Source organism: Sapajus apella, unplaced genomic scaffold (assembly GCF_009761245.1).
Source record: "Sapajus apella isolate SASKATOON/1434 unplaced genomic scaffold, GSC_monkey_1.0 scaffold160, whole genome shotgun sequence".
NCBI classification, from domain to species: Eukaryota; Metazoa; Chordata; class Mammalia; order Primates; family Cebidae; genus Sapajus; species Sapajus apella.
The window spans coordinates 2,202,141-2,226,760 of NW_022437100.1; the positions used below are offsets into that span (position 1 = coordinate 2,202,141).

At 46.9% G+C, this 24,620-nt stretch overlaps 2 protein-coding genes across 12 annotated transcripts in view; one reads left to right on the plus strand and one right to left on the minus strand.

The window, feature by feature from the left end:
- The window catches only part of FAM227A (family with sequence similarity 227 member A), a 63,387-nt gene extending 54,669 nt beyond the window's left edge, over positions 1-8,718 (minus strand). For 3 of the 6 annotated variants that reach the window (XM_032266712.1, XM_032266711.1, XM_032266709.1), the window contains exons 1-2: positions 8,270-8,715; positions 2,409-2,645 (exon numbers count right to left, since the gene is read on the minus strand). In XM_032266712.1, coding sequence (XP_032122603.1) covers positions 2,409-2,550 — 142 coding nt within the window. In that variant the 5' untranslated portion in view covers positions 2,551-2,645; positions 8,270-8,715. Of the gene's footprint in view, positions 1-2,408; positions 2,646-8,269 lie in introns of all 6 variants that reach the window. The other 3 variants (XM_032266714.1, XM_032266710.1, XM_032266713.1) reach the window with 3 other exon arrangements.
- A 53-nt stretch (positions 8,719-8,771) lies between these two features.
- CBY1 (chibby family member 1, beta catenin antagonist) lies at positions 8,772-24,184 on the plus strand. 6 transcript variants are annotated; one of them, XM_032266716.1, is made up of 6 exons: positions 8,772-8,883; positions 15,762-15,901; positions 18,727-18,842; positions 21,047-21,152; positions 21,233-21,360; positions 23,487-24,184. In XM_032266716.1, exons 2-6 carry the CDS (start codon positions 15,811-15,813, stop codon positions 23,562-23,564), a joined length of 519 nt encoding a protein of 172 aa, XP_032122607.1. In that variant the 5' UTR covers positions 8,772-8,883; positions 15,762-15,810; the 3' UTR covers positions 23,565-24,184. The 6 variants fall into 6 exon arrangements, with proteins under 6 accessions (XP_032122607.1, XP_032122609.1, XP_032122610.1 ...); XM_032266718.1 differs by having other exon boundaries at positions 23,628-24,184; XM_032266719.1 differs by having other exon boundaries at positions 21,233-21,356.
- Positions 24,185-24,620: the final 436 nt, after the last annotated feature.

The following is a 24,620-nucleotide window of genomic DNA, read 5'->3' on the forward strand; positions in this document are numbered from 1 at the left end:
GGACATGACAAATTCGCAGCAGGTGAAATGGACTTGTTTGGAGTAAGATTAAGAAGAAAGAGGGGACATTGGAAAGCGGCCCTGCAGAATGAGACCCTGAAGCAAATTCTGATGGGATCACACTTTGCCTTATCTTAAGAAGGGCTTCCGAGAAGCATGGAAAGTAAGGGGGAGAGTGGTACATGCAGCTAGCTGTTGGTAGCAAGGTTTGAAGTCAAATAAGCTCTACAAGAGATGGAAAGGCCTGAGGTTATTTACAGCCCCAGAAGGTTATTTGCTGGACAAACTGTAATGTCCTCCAGAGATAGAGTTCTGTGACACTGGAATACAACTCAGGGTCAGAAGTGAGATCAGGATGAATGAAGACAGGCCAGGGAAGTAAGATGCTGGTAGAGCCTGGATGATGCCAGAAGAAGCAGATTTTGGGCCAGGTAGAAGGGCTGGCAGGTAAGAAGAGGCAAGGTCAACCTGATCCATTAAAAAAAAAAAAAAAAAAAAAAAAAAAAAGTCTGGGCATGGTGGTTCATGCCTTTAATACCAGCACTCTGGGAGACCGAGGTGGGTGGATCACCTGAGGTTGGGAGTTTGAGACCAGCCTGGCCAACATGGAGAAACAACCCCGTCTCTACTAAAAATACAAAATTAGCCAGGCATGGTGGTGCATGCCTGTAATCCTAGCTACTCAAGAGGCTGAGGCAGGAGAATCACTTGAACCTGGGAGGCGGAGGTTGTGGTGAGCCGAGATCACACCATTGCACTCCAGCCTGGGCAATGAGAGTGAAACTCCATCTCAAAAAAAAAAAAAAAAAAGAGCCGGGCGCGGTGGCTCAAGCCTGTAATCCCAGCACTTTGGGAGGCCGAGGTGGGTGGATCACGAGGTCAAGAGATCGAGACCATCCTGGTCAACATGGTGAAACCCCATCTCTACTAAAAATACAAAAAATTAGCTGGGCATGGTGGCGCATGCCTGTAATCTCAGCTACTCAGGAGGTTGAGGCAGGAGAATTGCCTGAACCCAGGAGGCGGAGGTTGCGGTGAGCCAAGATCGCGCCATTGCACTCCAGCCTGGGTAACATGAGTGAAACTCCGCCTCAAAAAAAAAAAAAAAAAAGTTGGTGGCAAAAAAAAAAAAGTTGATGGGAGGCCAAGGTGGGTGGATCACTTGAGGTCAGGAATTCGAGTCTAGCCTGGCCAACACAGTGAAACCCCATCTCTACTAAAAATACAAAAATTAGCTGGGCATGGTGGCTCACACCTGTAATCCCAGATACTTTGGAGGCTGAGGCAGAAGAATTGCTTGAACCTGGGAGGCAGAGGGTGCAGTGAGCTGAGACCTCACCATTGCACTCCAGCCTGGGCAACAGAGTGAGACTCTGTCTCAAAAAAAAAAAGGAAAGAAAAAAGAAAAAGCTGGGTTTTATGCTTATCTGTCTGAGGGTGGAGGGCTGTACCACAACTTCTTAGTTGCTATAATAACATCTATAATTCCTAAAGAAAACAACCATTTTTTAAAATGAGCTTTTAAACTCTTCTTCCCCATTCTTTCAACAAATACTTCCAGAACTTCTTCCTTTGGGGCTCCTTCTGATTACATTAGGAAAAATACTGGAGTCAAACAATCCTTCACAGTCTCAAATTCAAAAAATGAATGTGCTGGGCATGGTGGCTCACGCCTATAATCCTAGCACTTTGAGAGGCCGAGGTGGGTGGATCACCTGAAGTCAGGAGTTCAAGACCAGCCTGGCCAACACAGTGAAACCCCGTCTCTACTAAAAATACAAAAAATTAGCCAGGAATGATGGCGGTTGTCTATAATCCCAGGCTACTCAGGAAGCTGAGGCAGAAGAATCACCTGAATCTGGGAAGCAGAGGTTGCAATGAGCCAAGATCGCACCACTGCACTCCAGCCTGGGTGACAGAGTGAGACGCTGTCTCAAAAAAAAAAAAAAAAAAAAAAAAAAAAAAAAAAACTGTGGCTGGGTGCAGTGGCTCATGCCTGTAATCCCAACACTTTGGCTGAGCCAGGTGGATCACTTGAGGTCAGGAATTCAAAACCAGCCTAGCCAACATGGTGAAACCCCATCTCTACTAAAAATACAAAAAAATTTAGCCGGGTGTGGTGGCAGGCGCTTGTAATCCCAGCTACTTGGGAGGCTGAGGCAGGAAAATTGCTTGAACCTGGGAGGCAGACGTCTCAGTGAACTGAGATTGTGCCACTGCACTCCAGCCTGGGTAATAGCATGAAACTCCATCTCACATAGACACACACAAAAAGAATATAATGAACGTATAAGGGACCAGCTAATAAGTAATATGCATTATAGACCTGAGCACTGATTAGATCTTGGGGGCATGACTGAAGTTAGGTGTATTTGGTCTGATTGTAGGTGACACCACCAGAAGGATACAGGGTGGATTGTCCTCTAACTCCTTTCTCACAGTCTTCACCATTGCATTCCGTGAGACAAGGGAGACAGCCAGGTGCTCATCCACTGGTATCATAGGGAGGGCGGTGAGGTTGATGACCTCCATCTTCCTGAAATGATTCATTGTCCAATTTCTTGTAAATGGACAAACAAAAAAGTGTCCACTTTTAAGAGCCTCTCATTTCCCATTCCAATCTTGTCCTTTTTTAAATCAGCCTCCTGGAAATCAGAAACAGCATAGACCCAGCTCAGAAAACGCAAGAGGAAAAGCCCAACCACGTTCGCCAGCTACGCAGGGCTGATGGCAAAGCACATGTCCCATGCCTACACGGGGAATTAAAGGGTTCTTTCTGAGACGCCCATGCTTAAATGAGGATTTCAAGGTATATGGACTTGTTCTTCCAATGTCTGATGCCTGACTCTCCCTCTCCTCCAACCCCATGATAAAAATTGTTCTAGTTTTTTTTTTTTTTTTGAGATGGAGTCTTGCTCTGTCGCCAGACTGGAGTGCAGTAGTGCGATCTCGGCTCACTGCAACCTCCGCCTCCCGGGTTCAAGAGATTGCCCTGCCTCGGCCTTCTGAGTAGCTAGGACTATAGATGTGTGCAACCGTGCAGGACTAATGTTTTGTATTTTAGTAGAGACGGGGTTTCACCATGTTGGCCAGGATGGTCTCGATCTCCTGACCTCGGGATCCGCCTGCCTCGGCCTCCCAAAGTGCTGAGATTACAGGTGTGATCCACTTCTTGGCCAATTGTTCTAGTTTTATTTGTTTTTTTGTTTTTGAGACAGAGTCCCACTCTGTCACCAGGCGCCAGGCTGGAGTGCAGTGGCGCAATCTCGGCTCACTGCAATCTCTGCCTCCTGGGTTTAAGCAATTCTCCTGCCTCAGCCTCCCAAGTAGCTGGGACTACAGGTGCGTACCACCATGCCCAGCTAATTTTTGTATTTAAGTAGAAACGGGGTTTCACCATATTGGCCAGGATGGTCTCGATCTTCTGACCTCATGATCCGCCCGCCTCGGCCTCCCAAAGTGCTGGGATTACAGGCGTGAGCCACGGCGCCTGGCCTTGTTCTAGTTTTAAAAATAAAGAGACCAGAGTGTGAAAAAGGCCAGGGCTCCAGACTACTCGAGACCACTCAGCAAGTCAGTTCCCAAACTAGAGATGAAATCAGATGTTTGCTTCTCTGAGCCCCGGCTCTAAAAGAGAATTAGATTAGGTGACCCTAAGACTCTCTCCAGCTCTCTGATACTGTGATTCTAGAATATGGGGTCCATCTCCTTAGCACAAGGCTCCTGATCAACCTGAGGCTTTTTGCTCCCTCTCAGAAAACTAGCCCCAACCCTACTCTTCCTCCCTGGCTCTAGAACATCCTGGCCTGCCAGCTCTCTTGGGTCCTTGCTTCTTGGCCAGGAGCACATTACTACCATTTGCGGGCCCTCTGGGTTCAGAGTCCAGTGTGACAGGCCTTGTTATAATAGAGCAAAAGACTTAGATCCTTGCCAGGCACGGTGGCTCATGCCTGTAATCCCAGCACTTTGGGAGACCAAGGTGGGTGATCACCTAAGGTCGGGAGTTTGAGACCAGCCTGACCAACTTGGAGAAACCTTGTCTCTACTAAAAATACAAAATTAGCTGGGTGTGGTGGCGCATGCCTGTAATCTCAGCTATTTGGGAGGCTGAGGCAGGAGAATCACTTGAACCCAGGAGGAGGGGGTTGCGGTGAGCCAAGATCATGCCATTGCACTCCAGCATGGGCAACAAGAGGGAAATTCCGCCTCAAAGAAAAATAAAAAAGAACTAAAATGAATAAAGACTTAGATCCTGCCCTCTAGAAGCTCATACATAATGGACAGAGAAAACGTCGAGTTTGGTGGGAATATGAACTCCACTGCCCTTTCATCATACTCTCCTTCCTTCTCCTCCAGTTCAGGTCTTCGCTCCACCCTCTTCTCCACAGTCACGCATCCTACACGCCTGACCTGCAGAACTTCTTCCTGGTCCCTGATCACATGCTCTTTCTACCTGTATGCCTTTGCACATACGGTTCCCTCTGTTGGACAACACTCAGGTGATACATCTGTGGAAACCTCAAATTATTCCAAGCTATTAGCACTATGCCTCCTCTGCAAAGACGAGGGTTCTGCATTCATCTTGCATTCATCTATTACAAGACTTACAACAGTGAACGGGAATGATTTGCTTCTACAGCTTCTTCCATTAGGCAAATTATGGATTAACTATGATTTCTTTTAGACTTACAAGATTTTTTTTTTTTTTTTTTTTTTTGAGATAGGATCTTGCTCCGTAGCCCAGACTGGAATGCAGTGGTGCAATCCCAGCTCCCTCACTGCAGCCTTGATCTCCCGGGCTCAAGTGATTCTCCTGCCTCAGCTTCCAGTATAGCTGGGACTACAGGTGCCCACCACCACATCTGGCTAACTTTTGTATTTTTAGTAGAGATGGGGTTTCACCATGTTGGCCAGGCTGGTCTCGAACTCCTGACCTCAGGTGATCCACCCACCTTGGCCTCTCAAAGTGTTGGGATTACAGGAATGAGTCACCGTTCCTGGCCCCTTCTGAATATTTCATCATACCATTTTAGGTATTCTCTGAAACATGGTAAGTTTTTACTGCCATTATTTGGGGAAGACAAAAGGAGAGGGAAGAAAACTAGCTTCATTAAATATCTACCCTGTGGCAAGCACTATGCTATGTGCTGGGGGCGGATGAGTGGAAGAATAAGACACCTGCTCTCATGGAGCACACATTCTGGCAGTCTAGATTTAAACGCCCTGTTTAAAGTTACCTTATTTGGGCTGGCCATGGTGGCTAAGGCTTATAATCCCAGCACTTTGAGAGGCAAAGGCAGGTGGATCATCTGGGGTCAGGAGTTCGAGACCATCCTGGCTAATATGGTGAAACTCCATCTCTACTAAAACTACAAAAATTAGCTGGGCGTGGTGGTAGGTGCCTGTAATCCCAGCTACTTGGGAGGCTGACGCAGAATTGCTTGAACCCAGGAGGTGGAGTTTGCAATGAGTGGAGATCACGCCACTGCACTCCAGCCTGGGAGACAGAGTGAGACTGTCTCAATACATACATATGTACATACATACATACATACATATATAACATATTTGATGCTTCTCAGAATAGGGGAGTTGAAAAAAAGAAAAATGAAATAACAAAAAAGTTAATATATTTGAGCATATAAAACACTGCTGACTTTGGCATTTGACAGACTTTTTAGTATAACCTTTAGTCATACAATCAGGGGTCCCCAACCTCAGGGCCACGGATGGGTGTAGGTCTGTGGCACGTTAGGAATGAAGCTGCACAGTAGGAGGTGAGTAGCAGGCAAGGAGAGAAGGTTCATCTGTATTTACAGCCACTCCCAATTCCTCACGTTACTGCCTGAGCTCTGCCTCCTGTCAGATCAGCTGTAGAATTAGATTCTCATAGCAGTGCAAATCCCACTACAAACTGCATGCAAGGGACCTAGGTTGTGTGCCTCTTATGAGAATCTAATGCCTGATGATCTGTCACTGTCTCTCAGCACCCCTAGATAGACTGTCTAGTTGCAGAAAAAGAAGTTCAGGGCCCCCACTGATTCTACATTATGGTGGGTTGTAGAATTATTTTATTATATGTTAGAATGTAATTATAGTAGAAATAAAGTACACAATGAATGTAATGCTCTTTTATTTTTTTGAGATGGAGTTTCACTCTTGCTGCCCAGGCTAGAAGGCAATAGCGCGATCTCAGCTCAGTGCAACCTCCGCCTCCCAGATTCAAGTGATTCTCCTGCCTCAGTCTCTCAAGCATCTGGAATTACAGGCATGCGCCACCATGTCTGGCTACTGTTGTATTTTTTTAGTAGAGATGGGGTTTCACCACTGCGCCCAGCCAAAATTTAAATTGATTAAAATTAAAATTTTACTCTTGGCTGTTCTGTTTAAGGAGTAGCCATTCTTTTAACGCTTTACTTTAAAAATTTTTTACTTTTGTTTGTCTGAGACAGGATCTCACTCTGTCACCCAGGCTGGAGTGCAGTGGCATCATCACCATCTCCCAAAGTACTGGGAGTACAGATGTGAGCCACTGCATTCAGCCTTAAAATTATACTTATTCAGTCACTTTAACCAAATTCCAAGGACTTAGTTGTCACATGCTGCTAGTGCTCCTGGGATGGCCAGCCCACGTCTGGGCACCTTCTACCTTTCCAGCCTCACTTCCTGCTGCTTGGATGGTACATTTAGGACGGCGTATTATTTCCGCTCCCTTTTATCTAATTAACTTTTGCTCTTCCTTCAGCACCTTGACCTCCTTGTATGGTAAAAACACACTCTTACGTCATCTCACAGTACTGCCCCTTTGAAGCCGTGATGACAGTTATAACTCATTATTTACATAACTGACTGATTATCCTATCTCCTCCAATAGATATAAGCCCCTTTAGGGCAGGGATCTAGTCTGGTTTAGTTCACCTTTCTGTCCCAAGTAGGAGCATGCTACTGGCTTATGGTAGGTATTCAATAAATAGTCATTGTATCCACAGTACCCAAACTTTTTGGCATCAGGGATCGGTTTCATGGAAGACAATTTTTACACAGACTGGTTTCAGGATGATTCAAGAGCATTACAGGCTGGACGGGGTGGCTCATGCCTCTAATCCCAGCACTTTGGGAGAAGGAGGCAGATGGTTCACGAGGTCAGGAGTTCGAAACCAGCCTGACCAACATGGTGAAACCCTGTCTCTACCAAAAATACAAAAATTAGCCAGGCATGGTGGCACACGCCTGTAATTCCAGCTATTCAGGAAGCTGAGGCAGGAGAATTGCTTGATCCCGGGAGGCGGAGGTTGCAATAAGCCGAGATTGCACCACTGTAATCCGGCCTGGGTGATGGAGCAACTCTGTCTCAAAAAAAAAAAGCATTACATTTGGCCAGGTGTGGTGGTTTATACCTGGAATCCCAGCACTTTGGGAGGCTGAGGCGGGTGGATCACCTGAGGTCAGAAGTTTGAGAAGAGCCTGGCCAACTCGGTGAAACCCCGCCTCTACTAAAAATACAAAAAATTAGCCAGATGTGATGGGGGGTGCCGGTAATCCCAGCTACTCAGGAGGTTAAGGCAGGAAAATCACTTGAACCTGGGAGGGGAGGTTGCAGTGGGCTGAGATCACACAACTGCAACCCAGCCTGGGCAAGAGTGAGACTCCATCCTAAAAAAAAAAAAAAAATTAAAATTTGAAATGGAAGTAGTGTAAATTTAGAAATACTGATCATATCTTAAAATAGTAATATTTTGGACATAAGGGGTGAAATAAAACACTCGAATTAATTTCACTTGGACTTTCTGTTTTTTACTTTTTAAAAAATGTGGCTACTAGAAAATTCCAAATTACATGTGTGGCCTGCTTTATGTTTCTATTGTACAATGCTGAGCCAGATTGTGAAGATTTTGGTTCTAGGATATAGAAGTCTCCCCTCTTTTAATGCAAGGTGTTGTAGTTGGAAGAGAATTGCGCTTGGAACCAAAGACCCCTGGGTCCTGCCCCTCAATGGATGGTGTCACCTGGTACACCAACCAGGCAGCCGGTAAACATTCTTTGAACGGCCTGAGTTTCTTCATTTATCAGACGGAACAAAAATACACACTGTTAGGACTCTAGGACATCTGGAGTCGATTCTCCGGTAGTTCTCTGCCCTTGCTCACAGTGCGACCTTTAGATAGTCTCTGAGCCTCAGTTTCCCTTGCTTGTAGAAGCCACCGTGAGGGCGTGCGGAGGGGGCAGGCTGCCACAGGTGGGTCATGGTGCGTCTGTCCGTCCGTCTTACCTGAAAGCATCGGCAGAATTTGACGAACCCTGGGCCGGTCCCGCCACGGGTTCCTCAGGAGACTCCGCAAAGTTCTGAGTGGGCCCCCGACACTCACAGCAAGGGGTGCCCCTTGCCTTGTGCTCGGGGAGGAGGAGGGGAGCCAGGGAGAGGCCCATTTTGCTACTGTGAGTCCAGGCGTTCTCCAGGCAACGCCGATGCGGTCACCACTTTCCGGTTTCTCTTAACAATGGAATCTTCGCAAGCCGCCGCTGTATCCGCGAGACGCCGTTTCCATAGTGATAGCCCAGCCGGGGACCCAGACCAATGTGTCTGTGGAGAGGGTGAGTGCAGGTCCTGGTCCCAGTCTGTAACGGGGGTCATGTAAAGGACCCCGGAAGACGTTGCCTTTGTATAAGCCGTTTACTATCCCGAGGGGATTCGCGGAGTTTCTGGGGACTTGCGCAGGCTGGCGCTGGGGACCCCCTTTCCTCAGTGGTAGAGGCCGGGCGGGGCTGCGCATGCGCGTAGAGGGCGAGCGGCAGGAAGCCGGTGGGTCAAGGTGGCGCTGGGCTACAGGGTCCTTGCGGGGGGTTTCGGGGAGCTCTTGGACCCAGGCTTCTGGGACGCGTCAGGTACGTCTCCGAGTCCGGCGTTGCCGGGCAGCGCTGCCTAGGTTCACCTGGGGGGCCCGGGGACGCCCGGGCCTGGCCTGGAGAGAGGCGGCGGGAGGGCGACCCCGGACGGTGGCCGCCCTCCTCTGTGTGTCTCCGCGGTTGTGAATTGGGGCGGTAATTCCTCCCCGCAGGTCGCCATGAAGGTGCATGAGATCGTGCGTGTGAACGTTTGTTGTCAGCTGTTACTTGAGTCCGACAGCCCTGGGGGGCCCTGCACCTGCGTAACATGGCTGTCTCTGAACTCTTTGGGGGACACGTATACCTTTGAGAATCCGATGAAAGCCAAAGATTCCTCCCTTATTTTCTTAGAATTAAAGAAATATAATCTATTTTATGGCCTGTTGGAAACGGAAAACCTTTGCACAATCATTAGTGATTAGTATCAATATCTGTGGATTGGGAGACCACTTACTTGATCCTCTTCCCGGGGTCGTTGTGAGAATCAGGTGCACAGCTTCTCATAAACACTAAATACTATAACATCTTGTGGTCCAGGTACTATTATTATTCCTCATTGCAAAAAAAGAAGCCGAAGCCCAGGGGGGATAAATGCTGGGGTCCCGCTGAGGGTAAGCAACAGAATGATCATTGGAAGCCAGGTGCTCCCCATTCACTTCCTTTGTGCTGAACACGCTCTTCTTGGGAGTTTCACTAGAAACAAGATTGCCTTGGGCCAAGGGGACAGCTTGTACATCAAGTCCACGTGGATGCCCCAGAACCCCAGGATCTCAGCCCACCTGTTTGTGGATTATTAGATCTGATTTAAAAGGTAGCTAATCTGGCCGGCTCCCGTTGTAATCCCAGCACTTTGGGAGGCCAAGGTGGGCAGATCATGAGGTTAGGAGTTTGAGACCAGCCTGGCCAATGTGGTGAAACCCCGTCACTACTAAAAATAAGAAAACTAGCCAGACATGGTGGTGCGCGCCTGTAGTCCCAGCTACTTGGGAGGCTGAGGCAGAAGAATCACTTGAACCCGGGAAGTGGAGGTTGCAGTGAGCCAACACTGGCCACTGCACTCCAGCCTGGGCAACAGAGCGAGACTCTGTCAAAAAAAAAAAAGTAGCTAGTCCATACCCTTCCTCATCTGTAATATATGGATGACAGTTCCCAGCTGTAGTGTTACAAGAATTAGTTCGGTCATGAGTGAGGTGTCCCAGTTAAAGCCCCAGAAGTGAAGCAGCTGGGCCAAAGTCTAGCAGGCAGTTGAGGGCAAAGCCAGGCCTGAAACCTGGTTTTGTCCAGGCCATGTGCTCAGGCACAGTGCAGTCAGCATCAGTGGGGACTTGGCTTATTTTTCTGTCTTCAAATGTCTCTAGATACCAGGAGTGCCGGGGACTGCTTTTTAACTGTGTTTTATTTTGTTTATAAGTAATACATGAATATATTCTCATTGTAATTCATTTAATCTTGAGTATTTAATATAATTTTATATTGTACCGTATGAAATTGCCACAATTTGACCTCTTTTTTAACCTATAAAATGAATTTCATTCAAATCAGTCATCCTACTCCCTTTTTCAAGTTTAACCACTATGAGCAGTTTGGTGTATCCTTCTAGATCTTTCTCTCTCTGTGTGTGTCTCTGTCTCTCTCTTTTTTCCAGATCTCTCTCTCTCTTTCTTTCTTTCCTTTCTTTCTGTTGTAGTTTCGCTCTTGTTGCCTAGGTTGGCGAGATCTTGGCTCACTGAAACCTCCACCTCCCAAGTTCAAGTGCTTCTTCTGCCTCAGCCTCCCGAGTAGCTGGGATTACAGGTGCCCGCCACCACACCCAGCTAATTTTTGTATTTTTAGTAGAGATGGGGTTTCACCATGTTGGCCAGGCTGGTCTTAAACTCCTGACCTCATGATTCGCCCGCCTCAGCCTCCCAAAGTGCTGGGATTGCAGGTGTGAGCTACTCCCTGGCCGAAAATGCATCTTTTAATGATGTGCCTCACATGTTACTAATACAAGGATAATTATTTATATGTGTGTGGACAGGTGTACACACACACACACACACACACACACACATATATATATATATATATATATATATATATATATATATATATACTTTTAGCCAACTGATCATGCCCTAGCATTTTCTTCTTTAATATGGGTAGGAAAATACCCATATCTCAAGAGGCGCTGCAAGGAATGAAAAATAAACGAAGTGTGCCTAGCACTGTGTCTGACACGTAGTGGATACACAGGAAGTGACATTAATTAGTTTTTGTTACTGTGCCCTTTGAAGAACTTTCCTCGTGGATATTCCTCCTATTTTATTCTTGTTCTGCCCTTTATATAATATTATAGACGTAAGATTCATGCTTTTCCCTCTCCTAACCTCTTTCTCTTCTCCAGCAGAGACAGCGCCAGGGCCTTACAGTGTGTTTTGGATGGTGATGACATAACATCAACCCCCCTCAGCATCTTGGTCCCCACCTGTCCCCTCCACTACCAAGGTGGAAGCATTCTGGTTTGTCCAAGTTTTAAAGTGCTGTGCCCAGGCCCAAAGGCCATCCCCTAGGTTGCTGGTCTATGATTGTTTTTATTTATTTTTTATTTTTTTGAGACAGAGTCTCGTTCTGTCACACAGGCTGAAGCGCAGTGGCACGATCTTGGCTCACCACAACCTCCGCCTCCAAGGTTCAAGCAGTTCTTGTGCCTCAGCCTCCTGAGTAGCTGGGATTACAGGTGAGCACCATCATGCCCAGCTAATTTTTGTATTTTTAAAATTTTCGCCATGTGGGTCAGGCTGGTCTCAAACTTCTGACTTCAGGTGATCCACCCACTTCGGCCCCCCCAAAGTGCTGGGATTACAAGCGTGAGCCACCATATAATTGTTTTTAATTACAAACACATAACTACCAGGAAAGCTATCATGATCACATAACCCAAAATACCTTTATTTATTTATAAATTATATATACATATACTTATGTATTGTATGTTATAAAACTTACAGAGAAGCTTCTCAACTTTTATCATTAATTTCAGTGAGATCAATTTCTCCCTCAGTGAAAACAGCCTGGAAGTTTTTTTTCCTGTTCTCATTGGATACATGTCTTGCTGATTATCGTGGATTCATACTTTGAATTCTGTTTTAATGATAATATATCTAAAACCTTGTTTCGAAAATCTTGAAAAGATACCGACCGCTCCTTCTGCCTTTTTTGGCTAATTTCTTGTCAGATTCAATCAACCTGTTACAGCTTTTATTTCATTATGTAGTGAAGGAAGACCTTACCCCCAGGAGGAGGAGCAGTGAGGGTTCTGATGTTTTCTTTTTGCTGACTTGTGCTGTCATTGTTGTTCTCTTCAGTCAATGGTTTTTTAGAAGGATTCTTTGTAAACTATGTGTGTGCTATAAGTTAAAATTGGGTAATATAGGCTAGGCACAGTGGCTCACGCCTGTAATCCCAGCACTTTGGGAGGCGGAGGCAGGAGGTTCACGAGGTCAGGAGTTCGAGACTAGCCTGGCCAACATGGTGAAACCCTGTCTCTACTAAAAATACAAAAATTAACCGGGTATGGTAGCACACGCCTGTAGTCCCAACCACTTGGGAGGCTGAGGTGGGAGAATCATTTGAAACCTGGAGGTGAAGGATGCAGTGAGCTGAGACCATGCCATTGCACTCCAGCCTGGGTGACAGAGTGAGACTTCATCTCAAAAAAAAAAAAAAAAAAAATTGGGTAATAAAGGCCAGGCATGGTGGCTCAGGCATGTAATCCCAGCACTTTGAGAGGCCAAGCTGGGCCAGTCGCTTGAGCTCAGGAGTTCATGACCAGCCTGGGCAACATGGTGAAACCCCATCTGTACAAAAAATACAAAAAATTAGGTGGGCCTGGTGGCGTGTGCCTGTCATCTCAGCTACTCGGGAAGCTGAGGCAGGAGAATTGCTTGAGCCTGGGAGGTCGAGGCTGCAGTGAGCCAAGATCATGCCACTGCACTCTAGCCTGGGCGACAGAGCGAGACCCCGTCTTAAAAAAATTTTTTTTTGGTGATATATGTGAAAAAAAGAACACTAACCCCTGTCTTATATCATATACAAAAATTAATTCAAGATGAATTATAGCCACAAATTTGAAACGTAAACAATAATATTACCAGAAGTTAACAAAAAATATTATCATGATCTTGGGGTAGGCAATTTTTTTTTGGTAGGGGAGTGGGGATGGGGTCTCACTGTCACTGGACAGGCTGGAGTGCAGTGGCATAATCTCAGCTCATTGTAACCTCTGGCTCCCGAGCGCAAGCAATCCTCCCACCTCTGCCTCCTGAGTAGCTGGGACCACAGGCACACACCACAGTGCCCAACTAATTTTTTGTATCTTTGATAGAGACAGGGTTTTGCCATGTTGCCCAGGATGGTCTCAAACTCCTGGACTCAAGTGATCTGCCTGCCTCTGCCTCCCAAAGTGCTAGGATTATAGGCATAAGCCACCACACCCAGCCTGGGGTAGGCAAACATTATATAATAGGATATGAACACTAATCATTAAAAAATAATAATAAATTGGGCTGGGTGTGGTGGCTCATGCCTATAATCCAAACACTTTGGGAGGCTAAGGTAGGCAGATCACCTGAGGTCAGGAATTCAAGACCACCCTAGCCAACATGGCAAAACCCCATCTCTACTAAAAATACAAAAATTAGTTGGATGTGGTGGCAGGTGCCTGTAATCCCAGCTACTCAGGAGGCTGAGGCAGGAGAATTGCTTGAACCCAGGAGGCAGAGGTTGCAGTGAGTGGAGATCGTGCCACTGCCCTCCAGCCTGGGCAACAAAGTGAGACTCCATCTCTAAATAAATAAATGAAATAATGAATGTTGGATTTCATTACAATTAAGAACTTCTGGCTGGGTGCAGTGGCTCACACCTGTAATCCTGGCACTTTAGGAGGCCGAGGTGGGCAGATCATGATCACAAGGTCAACAGATGGAGACCATTGTTGCCAACATGGTGAAACCCCATCTCTACTAAAAATATAAAAATTAGCTGGGCGTGGTGGCGTGTGCCTGTAGTCCTAGCTAATGGGGAGGCTGAGGGAGGAGAATCACTTGAACCCGGAAGGCAGAGATTGCAGTGAGCCAAGATTGTGCCACTGCACTCCAGCCTGGCAACAGAGCAAGACTCTGTCTCAAAAAAATAAATAAATAAATAAAAACTTCTTTGATCAAAAGAAGCTAATAAGAAATCAAAAAGAGGTTGGGCACAGTGGTTCATGCCTGTAATTCCAGCACTTTGGGAGGCCGAGGCAGATGGATAACTTGAGGTCAGGAGTTTAAGACCAGCCTGCTCTGGTCTCTACCAGCCTGGCTAACGTAGCAAAACCCCTGTCTACTAAAAATAACAAAAATTAGCTGGGCATGGTGGCATGTGCCTGTAATCCCAGTTATTCTGGAGTCTGAGGCAGGAGAATCACTTGGACCTGGTAGGCAGAGGTTGTAGTGAGCCGAGATCGTGCCACTGCACTCCAGCCTGATGACAGAGGGAGACTCTATCTTAAAAAAAAAACAAAACAAAAAAAAAAACGGCAAAAGACATGAACAAGCATGTCACAAAAGAGAGTATCCAGAGCTGGGCATGGTGGCTCATGCCTGTAATCCCAGTGCTTTCGGAGGCTGAGGTGGGTAGATTGCCTGAGGTCAGGAGTTCGAGACCAGCCTGGCCAACATAGTAAAACTCCATCTAAAATATTAGCCAGGTGTGGTGGTGTGCATCTGTAATCCCAGCTACTTGGGAGGCAGAGGTTGCAGTGTGCCAAGATCTCACCATTGCACTGCAGCCTGGGCAACAAGAGTGGAAAAAAAAAAGAGAGAGACAGAGTATCCATATATGTCCAAAGAGTATGTTAAGTGGTGCTCAATTTAATCAGTTATTTGGGAAAAGCAAATTAAACAGTGCAACACTACTACATACCTGCCACAATGGATAAGGTGAAAAAGACAGAAAGTACCAGATATTGACAAGGATCTTTTGCAAACTGCAGTTAGGAGTCTAAATTGGTACAATTACTTTGGTAAACCATTTGGCAGTGTCTGTTAAACCTAAATATATGAATGCTCTATGACTCTGCAGTTGTACCCCTAAATATGGAACCAGAGAAGTGTGCATATGCATGCGGATATACATGCCCAAGCATCATGTTCTTAGCAGGCCTTTTTTTTTTTTTTTTTTTTTTTTTTTTGAGACAGGGTCTTGTTCTGTTGCTCAGACTGGAGTGTGTAGTGGGTGATCATAGCTCACTGCAGCCTCAAACTCCTGGGCTCAAGCAATCCTCCCACCTCAGCCTCCTGAGTAGCTAGGACTGTAAGGGTACGCCACCATGCCTGTCTGATTTTTCAATTTTTTTTGTAGAAATGAGATCTCATTATGTTGCCCAGGCTGGTCTTGAACTGCTGGCATCAAGTGATCCTTCTGCTTTGATCTCCCAGGCATAAGCAACCATGCTTGGCCTAGCAGCACTATTTTTGATGGTCAGAAACTGGAAACCAGCCAGGCGTGGTGGTTCACGCCTATAATCTCAGCACGTTGCAAGGCTGAGGCAGGCGGATCACTTGAGCCCAAGAATTTAAGACCAGACTGGGCAACATGGCGAAACTCCCAACTCTATTAAAAATGCAAAAAATTAGCCATTGTGGTGGTATGTGCCTATAGTTCCAGCTGCCCATGAGACTGAGGTGGGAGGGTCACCTGAGCCTGAGAGGTCGAGGCTGCAGTGAGCAGAGATGGCACCACTACACTCCAACCTGGGGGACCAGAATGAGACCCTATCTTAAAAAAAAAAACTGGAAACAGCTCAAATGTCCATCATCTGTAGACAAGTAAATTTTGCTGTGTTTATACAATAGAGTATTATCCAGCAATGCAAATGAACAAACCGTAACTACACACAGCTGCATGGATAAATGTCAGAAACATGACGTTGAATGTGAGAAGCCAGATGCAAACGAGGACTCCCTGTACAATTCCATGCATGTAAAGTGGCCAGGTGAGGCTTATGGAATGCTGAAATGCTCTGGATCCTGATCTGGAGGGTGGTTTTAAAAAATTTTTTGAGTCAGCATGTTGGTTCACACCTGTAATCCCAGCACTTTGGGAGGCCAAGGTGGGCCAATCACTTGAGGTCAGTAGTTTAAGATTAGCCTGGGCCGGGCGCGGTGGCTCACGCCTGTAATCCCAGCACTTTGGGAGGCCGAGACGGGTGGATCACGAGGTCAAGAGATCAAGACCATCCTGGCCAACATGGTGAAAGCCCGTCTCTACTAAAAATACAAAAATTAGCTGGGCATGGTGGCACACGCTACTTTCGAGGCTGAGGCATGATAATGACTTGAACCTAAGAGGCAGAGGTTGTAGTGAGCCAAGATTATGCCACTGCACTCCAGCCTGGGCGACAGAGCAAGGCTCTGTCTCAAAAAATTAATCATAAATAAAAAGTTAAAATTTTTAAAATATTTGATTTTAATTTTTTTAGAGACGAGGGTCTCACTATGTTGCTCAGGCTGGTCTTGAACTCTTGGGCTCAAGCAACCCTCCTATCTTGGCCTCCCAAAGTGCTGGGATTTCAGGTTTGAGTCCACGCCTGGACCTGAAGGGTGGTTATACTTGTGTAGTAAAAACTCATGAAATCTTACCCTCATGATTTGTAGTAGACTTTTCTGTATTAACGTCATATATTTCCTTTTTAAATTTTTTATCTTTTTTTTTTTTTTTTTTTTTTTTTTTTTTTTGTGGAGACAGGTCCTGCTAAGTTTCCCAGGCTGGTTTTGAACTCCTGTGCTCAAGCAGTCCTCCTGCCCTGGCCTCCCAAAGTCCTGGGATTACAGGTGTGAGCCACTGTGCCCAGCCTAAATTAAAAGTTTGCTTCTCCCCTTTTTTTCTTTCCCAAAAACCTGGGTGTTATCAGTAAATCTACGTAAGTAGGCCTAGGTGAATTGCAGTAGGTTGCACTGTGCTGAAAGCAAATGTATGGGGCAGGGAGGTCCAGCTCTGCCACAGCCTGGACCTGCCTCCTTTTCAGGACACCTCACCTCACCTTCCATAACAGGACAGGTAACCTGACATATGAGATGACAAGTGACACTGGTGACAAGTGAGGGGCATTGTTATCAAAAAGGAAATATAAGTGTAGCTTTATTTCTTTTTCTTTTTTTTGGTGGGCGGTAGGGGGGAACAGAGTTTCACTCTTGTCGTCCAGGCTGGAGTGCACTGGTGTAGTCTCAGCTTACTGCAACCTCCACCTCCCAGGTTCAAGTGATTCTCTTGCCTCAGTCTCCCGAGTGGCTGGGATTACAGGCATGCACCACCATGCCCAGCTAATGTTGTGTTTTTAGTAGAGATGGAGTTTTTCCATGTTGATCAGGCTGATCTTGAACTCCTGACTTCAGGTAATCCATCCACCTCGGCTTCCCAAAATGCTGGGATTACAGGCATGAGCTACCGCCCCTGGCCATTTCTTTATTACTATTTTTTTGGAGACAAGGTCTTGCTCTTTCACACAGGCTGGAGTGCAGTGGCATGATCATAGCTCCCCGGGGGCTCAAACTCATGGGTTCAAGTGATCCTCCCACCTGAATAGCTGAGACTACAGGCATGCACCACCATGCCCAGGTAATTTTTGTATTTTTTGTAGAGCACGGTTTTGCCATGTTGGCCGGGCTGGTCTTGAATTACTGGGCTCAAGCGATCTGTCTGCCTCAGCCTCCTGAGTAACTGAGACTGTAGGTGTGCACCACCATGCCAGGCTAATTTTTTTTTTTTTTTTTTGAGACACGGTCTCTCACTCCATAGCCTAGCCTGGAGAGCAGCAGTGGATCACAGCTCACCGAGCCTCAATCTCCTTGGGTTCCAGCCATCCTTTCACCTCAGCTTCCCAAGTAGTTAGGACTACAGGCATGTGCCACTGTGCCCCACCCAAAAATTTTAGCATACTGCGTAGCACAGAGAGAGCATTCAGCACATGGGAGCTGTTTTTTTTTTTTTAAACGCAAGCTTTCCTGCACAACACATGGGAATCCATTTTGTGCTGCTGTAACAGATTACCACAGATTGGGTAATTTATAGAGAAAAGAAGGCCGGGCGCGGTGGCTCACACCTGTAATCCCAGCACTTTGGGAGGCCAAGGCAGGCGGATCATGATCATGAGGTCAGCAGATTGAGACCATCCTGGCCAACATGGTGAAACCCCGTCTCTGCTAAAAATACAAAAATTAGCTGAGCGTAGTGGTGTGTGCCTGTAGTCTCAGCTACCCAGGAGGCTGAGGCAGGAGAATTGCTTGAACCAGGAGGTGAAGGTTGCAGTCAGCCGAGATCGCCCCACTGCACTCCAACCTGGGCGACAGAGTGATACTTTGTCTCAAAAAAAAAATTAGTAAATAAAAGAAGTTTATGTGGTCCACAGTAATGGAGACTGGGAAGTCCAAGAGCATGGTGCAAGTATTTGGTGAGGGTCATCCAGTGTGAGGCAGAAGGCGTACATGGGGAGCACGTGCATGAGACAGACAGCATGGCAGCAGAACTTACCCTTTGACCAGGAGCCCACTCCTGAGATAGCTAACCTACTCCCATGACAACAGCATTAATCCACTCAGGAGAGCAGAGTTCACATGGGCCAGTCACCCCTTAAAGGCTCGCCCCTCTTAATACTGTTACCATGGCAGTGAAATTTTAACATGAGTTTTGGTTGGGAGATTCAAACCATAGCACCAGGATCGTTAGTAGCCACATGATAAAATGTATGTTTTCAAGATTTGAGGACAATGGTGTAAGGTCAGTGATCCAGCTGTCTTTCCCCCTAACTTTTTCTGACCCTAGGTGAAGGGAGCGCTGGCTTTGCCTTCATCAGGCCAAAGATGCCCTTCTTTGGGAATACATTCAGTCCGAAGAAGACACCTCCTCGGAAGTCTGCATCTCTCTCCAACCTGCATTCTGTAAGTGTCGGTACTGGGGTTGGCCCAGTGTGCAGCGTGAGTTGAGTGCTGAGTGTGTGTCTGAATGGAAACTGGTCCTCTGGAGGCATCATTGCAGGAGGGCATCCTTTCCATCCATATGATTGCTATTGCTGAAAACATTTTCAAACTCTTGTTTGGGAATGATTGTCAGACCTTGTTTGTCCAAGAACCTAAGAAGACAATCTCATGATATTTGACCCCAAACAATATTGTCCAGTTTTGTTTTTTTTTTTTTGAGATGGAGTCCTTCTTCCCTTGAGTGGCGCATTCTCAGCTCACTGCAACCTCCACCTCCTGGATTCAAGTGATTCTCCTTCCTCAGCCTCCTGAGCAAGTAGCTGGGATTGTAGGTGCCTGCCACCATGCCTGGCTAATTTTTTTTTTTTTTTTGAGATGGAGTTTCGCTCTTGTTGCCCAGGCTGGAGTGCAGTGGCATGATCTCGGCGCACTGCAACATCCGCCTCCCGGGCTCAAGCGATTCTCCTGCCTCAGCCTCCCAAGTAGCTGGGATTACAGGCATGTGCCACTATGCCCAGCTAATTTTGCACTTTTTTTGAGCAGAGACAGGGTTTCTCCATGTTAGTCAGGCTGGTCTTGAACTCTTGACTTCAGGTGCTCTGCCCGCCTCGGCCTCCCAAAGTACTGGGATTACAGGCATGAGTCACCATGCCCAGCCTAGAATGTTCTTCTCTATTGATTAATTCTGGAGCTATTGATTGATACCTTTCTATGTGGCAGGTATTCTTCTAAGCACTGGCAGGCAGAAGTGGATGAAGAAGGGGAGAGGAAAAACATCCAATCCCTGCCTTCATGGGGCAGATATTTTAATGGAAGGCTATAGAAAATAAGCACATTTAAATCAGAGGGTGACAGGTGGTAGACAGCAAAACAAAGCATAGGCCTGGGAAGGGTTGTTTCTGAGTAGTGGGGACAGAACTGTCATCTTCACCAGGTGGTCAGGAAGGCCTGACTGAGAAAGGGACATTTGCGTACTTCCCTGAAGATCTCTCCCTGTTGAGCCGCTCTTGAGGAAGAGCTGGTCATACTCATCCCTGGATACCCAGTACTGAGTCCTGAATTAGGGTGGGTGCTCAGTGAGTTGTAGAAATGAATATATGGGCTGGGTGCAGTGGCTCACGCCTATAATTCCAGCACTTTGGGAGGTTGAGGTGGGCACATCACTTGAGGTCAGGAGTTCGACACCAGCCTGGCTAATGTGGTGAAACTCCGACTCTACCTTAAAAAACAAAAATTAGGCCAGGTGCGGTGGCTCATGCCTGTAATCTCAGCACTTTGGGAGGCTGAGGCGGGTGGATCACAAGGTCAGGAGTTCAAGACCAGCCTGGCCAAATATGGTGAAACCTCGTGTCTACTAAAAAATAGAAAAATTAGGTGTGGTGGCACACGTCTGTAGTCCCAGCTACTTGGGAGGCTGAGGCAGGAAAATCACTTGAACCCTGGAGGCGGAAGTTGCAGTGAGCTGTGATTGCGCCACTGCACTCCAGCCTGGGTGACAGAACGAGACTCTGTCTCAAACAAAACAAAAATTAGCTGGATGTGGTGGTACGTGCCTGTAGTCCCAGCTACTCGGAGGCTGACGTGGGGAGGATCACTTGAACCTGGGAGGCGGAGGCTGCAGTGAACTGAGATGGCGCCACTGTACTCCAGCCTGGGCGACAGAGAGAAACTCCGTCTCAAAAAAAAAAAAAGAGAGAAAGAAAAGAAATGACTATGTAAATTGTACTGTTGCACATTAAGAAGCAACTCCTCTTCTTCCTGTTAGAATTTCACGTCTTTTCCACAACATATGTAGCTCTATATTAAGAAAATGATAACTTGGTGGACTATTATATTTAAAAAGGATTTTTCACTTGATTAACAATTTACAGTAGGATTGCTTCAACTATTAAGTGTCTAGTAGATGTAAAATAATTCCATTTATAAATTTCAGTATATATACCTTTTCTAGAAAACATCTAATGTATAAAACAGTATTTTTTTCATCTCGTAATTAAACTTTTGCTGTACATCATCTGATTTTATGGCCTTTACAAAAATCATTAAAGGTGCCAGGTAATGATTAGAAAAATGAGTTAGTGGGGTCACATTGTTAGGGGAAGAGGAGTTGGAATGAGGGCAAGTTCCAGGCCTGCTGAAGCTGTCATGTAGCATCTCACCCACAGTTGGACCGGTCAACCCGGGAGGTGGAGCTGGGCTTGGAATATGGATCCCCCACTATGAACCTGGCAGGGCAGAGCCTGAAGTTTGAAAATGGCCAGTGGATAGCAGGTGAGCTGCACTTCGTGCCATCACATCAATCAGGATTGTAGAAGGAAACCCCCCTTTAACTGGTTCTGTCCTTCCTCCAGAGACGGGGGTTAGTGGAGGTGTGGACCGGAGGGAGGTCCAGCGCCTTCGCAGGCGGAACCAGCAGCTGGAGGAAGAGAACAATCTCTTGCGGCTGAAAGTGGACATCCTGTTAGACATGGTAAGGCAGGTGATGGGGAAGAGATGCCTAGGCAGTCCTTTCGGGGCAGCGCCACCTCGAGTCATTTAAGCCAACAGATACCTCCTCAATGCCAGTTTGGCCAGGTACGTTGCTTTGTATCCTAAGACACACGCAAGAAACAAGACACAGTTCCTGCCCACGGTCTAGAGGCAGGTGGGCTGTGTGATGATGGTAGTGGTAAGGACCCAGCTGGAGTCTGCACAGCATCTGCATAGCACACGAGGGAGAAGTCAATTCTGTCATGAGAGCTTCCCAGAGGAAGGGATATCTGCGCTGAAAGTGGAAGGATAATGGCAGGAATGGAGGTTGGGATGGAAGCATCCCAGGAAGAGGGGAGGAGCCGGCTCATAGGCATTAATTAATACCCATCACAGACCTGCTGAGAGGCACACACTATGTTAGCATTGGTTTCTTGTGGCTGTTAAAAATCCAGCAACCCACTGGGCCTAGAGGAGCCTGTGAAGATTCAGAGGGAGGAGAGCACACACGGTGGTGGTGAAGAGCACACACTCTGTAGCGAAATGGCCTGGGTTCCTTGCCCAGCTCCGCTATTGACTAACTGCTCTGCGATTTAATTTCTTCAGCAATAAATGGCATAACAGCTAATTGTGGGGGTATACTTCTGGAGTCCCAGCTATTCGGGAAGCTAAGACAGGAGGATGGCTTAACCCCAGGAGTTTGAGACCAGCCTGGGCAACAAAACAAGACCCTGTCTTTTTTTGTTGTTTTTTTGGGACAGTGCCCAGGCTGGAGTGCAATGGTGTAATCTCAGCTCACCGCAACCTCCGCCTCCTGGGTTCAAGCAATTCTTCTGCCTCAGCCTCCCAAGTAGCTGGGATTACAGGCCTATGCCACCACGCCTAAATAATTTTGTATTTTTAGTAGAGATGGGGTTTCTCCATGTTGGTGAGGCTGGTCTCGAACTCCCAACCTTAGGTGATCTGCCTGCTTCAGCCTCCCAAAGTGCTGGGATTACAGGTGTGAGTCACCGCACACAGCTGACCCTGACTTTAAAAAAACAGAAAAAGGACTAGGTTGGGTGCGGTGGCTCACGTCTATAATCCCAGCACTGGGAGGCTGAGGCGGGTGGATCATGAGGTCAAGAGTTCGAGACCAGCCTGACCAACATGGTGAAACTCCGTCTCTACTAAAAATACAAAAATTAGCCGGGGGTGGTGGCATGCACCTATAATCCCAGCTACTCGGGAGGCTAAGGCAGGAGAATCGCTTGAACCTGATAGGCGGAGGTTGCAGTGAGCTGAGATAATTTTTACTTGTATTTATTTATTTTTTTGAGACAAAGTCTTGCTCTGTAGCCCAGGCTGGAATGCAGTGGAATGATCTCTGCTCACTGCAACCTGTGCCTCTCGGATTCAAGTGATTCTTCTGTCTTGTCCTCCCGAGTAACTGGGATTACAGGCTCCCGCCACCACGCCTATTTAATTTTTGCATTTTTAGTAGAGAAGGGGTTTCACCATGTTGGCCAGGCTGGTCTGAAATTCCTGACCTCAAGTGATCCATCCGCCTGCCTCAGCCTCCCAAAGTGCTGAGATTACAGGTATGAGCCACTGTGCCTGGCTTGGATGGTTTTTTAAAAATGAGCATAATTGTAGTATGTACCTCATAGTGAGTTAGTACAAGAAAAGCAGCCAACCTGGGTGATAGAGCAAGACCCCGTCTCAAAAAATGAAAACAAAAAACAAACAACCCTAAGGAGGAAAGTGGCATTCTTTTTCAAGCATTTTTCCCCCTAATCCCCATTATGGGAGCTACAGCTTAGAAGCAACTTAAACTCTAATCCCTTAGCCTTAGAATCAACAGTATCTGTCTTTGACATCCTCTGAGACTTGCTCACCTTCATGCAGGGAGTGCCACGTGCTCGTGGGTGACAGCGTGTTGACAGAGTGCACTGTGAATATTCTTCAAGTACTTGTGGTCCTGGGTCATCAGATGCTTGCATTCTACCCAGGTACAGAGGGCTTCCCATCATCATGGAGGCCAGCAGCATCAGAGAAGTGCCAGGGGCCTTTCCTCCGCGTGTAGGGCCGGACTTGCAAACCTGAAACATCTCCTAGAAATGTCCTGCCTTCTAACAGCTGCTGCTTTACTTTCAGCTCTCAGAGTCCACTGCTGAATCCCAATTAATGGAGAAGGAACTGGATGAACTGAGGATCAGCCGGAAGAGAAAATGAAGACCCCAGAGCCATTCATTACGGAGTAGGATGTGGCTAAGTGCTTTTTTTTTTTTCGGTCAGACTAATGATTTGGTCCTGGGAGAGAGTATCATATAATGGGACCCACAGGCACTGGCACCCTTGGGTTGGCAATCGAAAGTGAGATGGAATGGAGAAGACCAAGATTCCAGATGGGGGCAGTAATGAGAAGGCGCTTCACATGCACTGTCTGCGGATGCCAGTCTGAAAACCAGACTGCGTGGAGGTCTGGGTCTGCTGATGAGCTTTTGGGTGCTCTCCATGCACATAAGCTTGCAAACACACATGTCCCAGAATAGCTCTGTTGGGCCTTGTTGGGAGAAGTGGCTGGAGTTCATTCTCTCACCCCCTTACGTCGGTGTTTAGGGTGTGGCAGCAGTTCTACAGAGCTCTATGTTGGGGGTCATGAATGAGAGGCTCTCCTGGCTCTTAAAGGCAGCCCTCTCTCTTCCTGCCTTTAAAGAATCCTCCTCCCTCACACCCAGCCTCCTCTGGCCTTTGCTTCTCAACAGCAAGCACCAGCCTTCCTCAGCAACACTATGTTTTATGCTACTTTCCTGTTTGCACTACTTTTTTATTAAATGATCTTAAATGATCTCTCTGTGACCAAAGTGACTAAAAAGAGAAGCATGAGCTCCTCAAGAAGTAAATGGAGCTGGTCAGGTGCAGTGGCTCACACCTATAATCCCAGCACTTTGGGAGGCCGAGGTGGGTGGATCACCTGAGGTCAGGAGTTCAAGACCAGCCTGGCCAATAAAGTGAAAGCTCATCTCTACTAAAAATACAAAAATTAGGCTGGGCGCAGTGGCGAGCACCTGTAATCCCAGCACTTTGGGAGGCCGAGGTGGGTAGATCATGAGGTCAGGAGATTGAGACCATCCTGGCCAATGTAGTGAAACTGTCTCTAGTAAAAATAACAAAAATTAGCTGGACATGGTGGCGGGCACCTGTAGTTCCAGCTACTCAGGAGGCTGAGGCAGGAGAATCGCTTGAACCAAGGAGGCAGAGGTTGCAGTGAGCCGAGGTCGCACCACT

Excerpts from the sequence above, each read along its gene's own strand:
- CBY1 (XM_032266716.1), top strand. The coding sequence starts at position 15,811 with ATGGATAAATGTCAGAAACATGACGTTGAATGTGAGAAGCCAGATGCA. Across the intron at positions 21,153-21,232 it reads AAATGGCCAGTGGATAGCAG|AGACGGGGGTTAGTGGAGGT; the intron begins GTGAGCTGCACT and ends TCCTTCCTCCAG. Across the intron at positions 21,361-23,486 it reads TGTTAGACATGGTAAGGCAG|CTCTCAGAGTCCACTGCTGA; the intron begins GTGATGGGGAAG and ends CTTTACTTTCAG.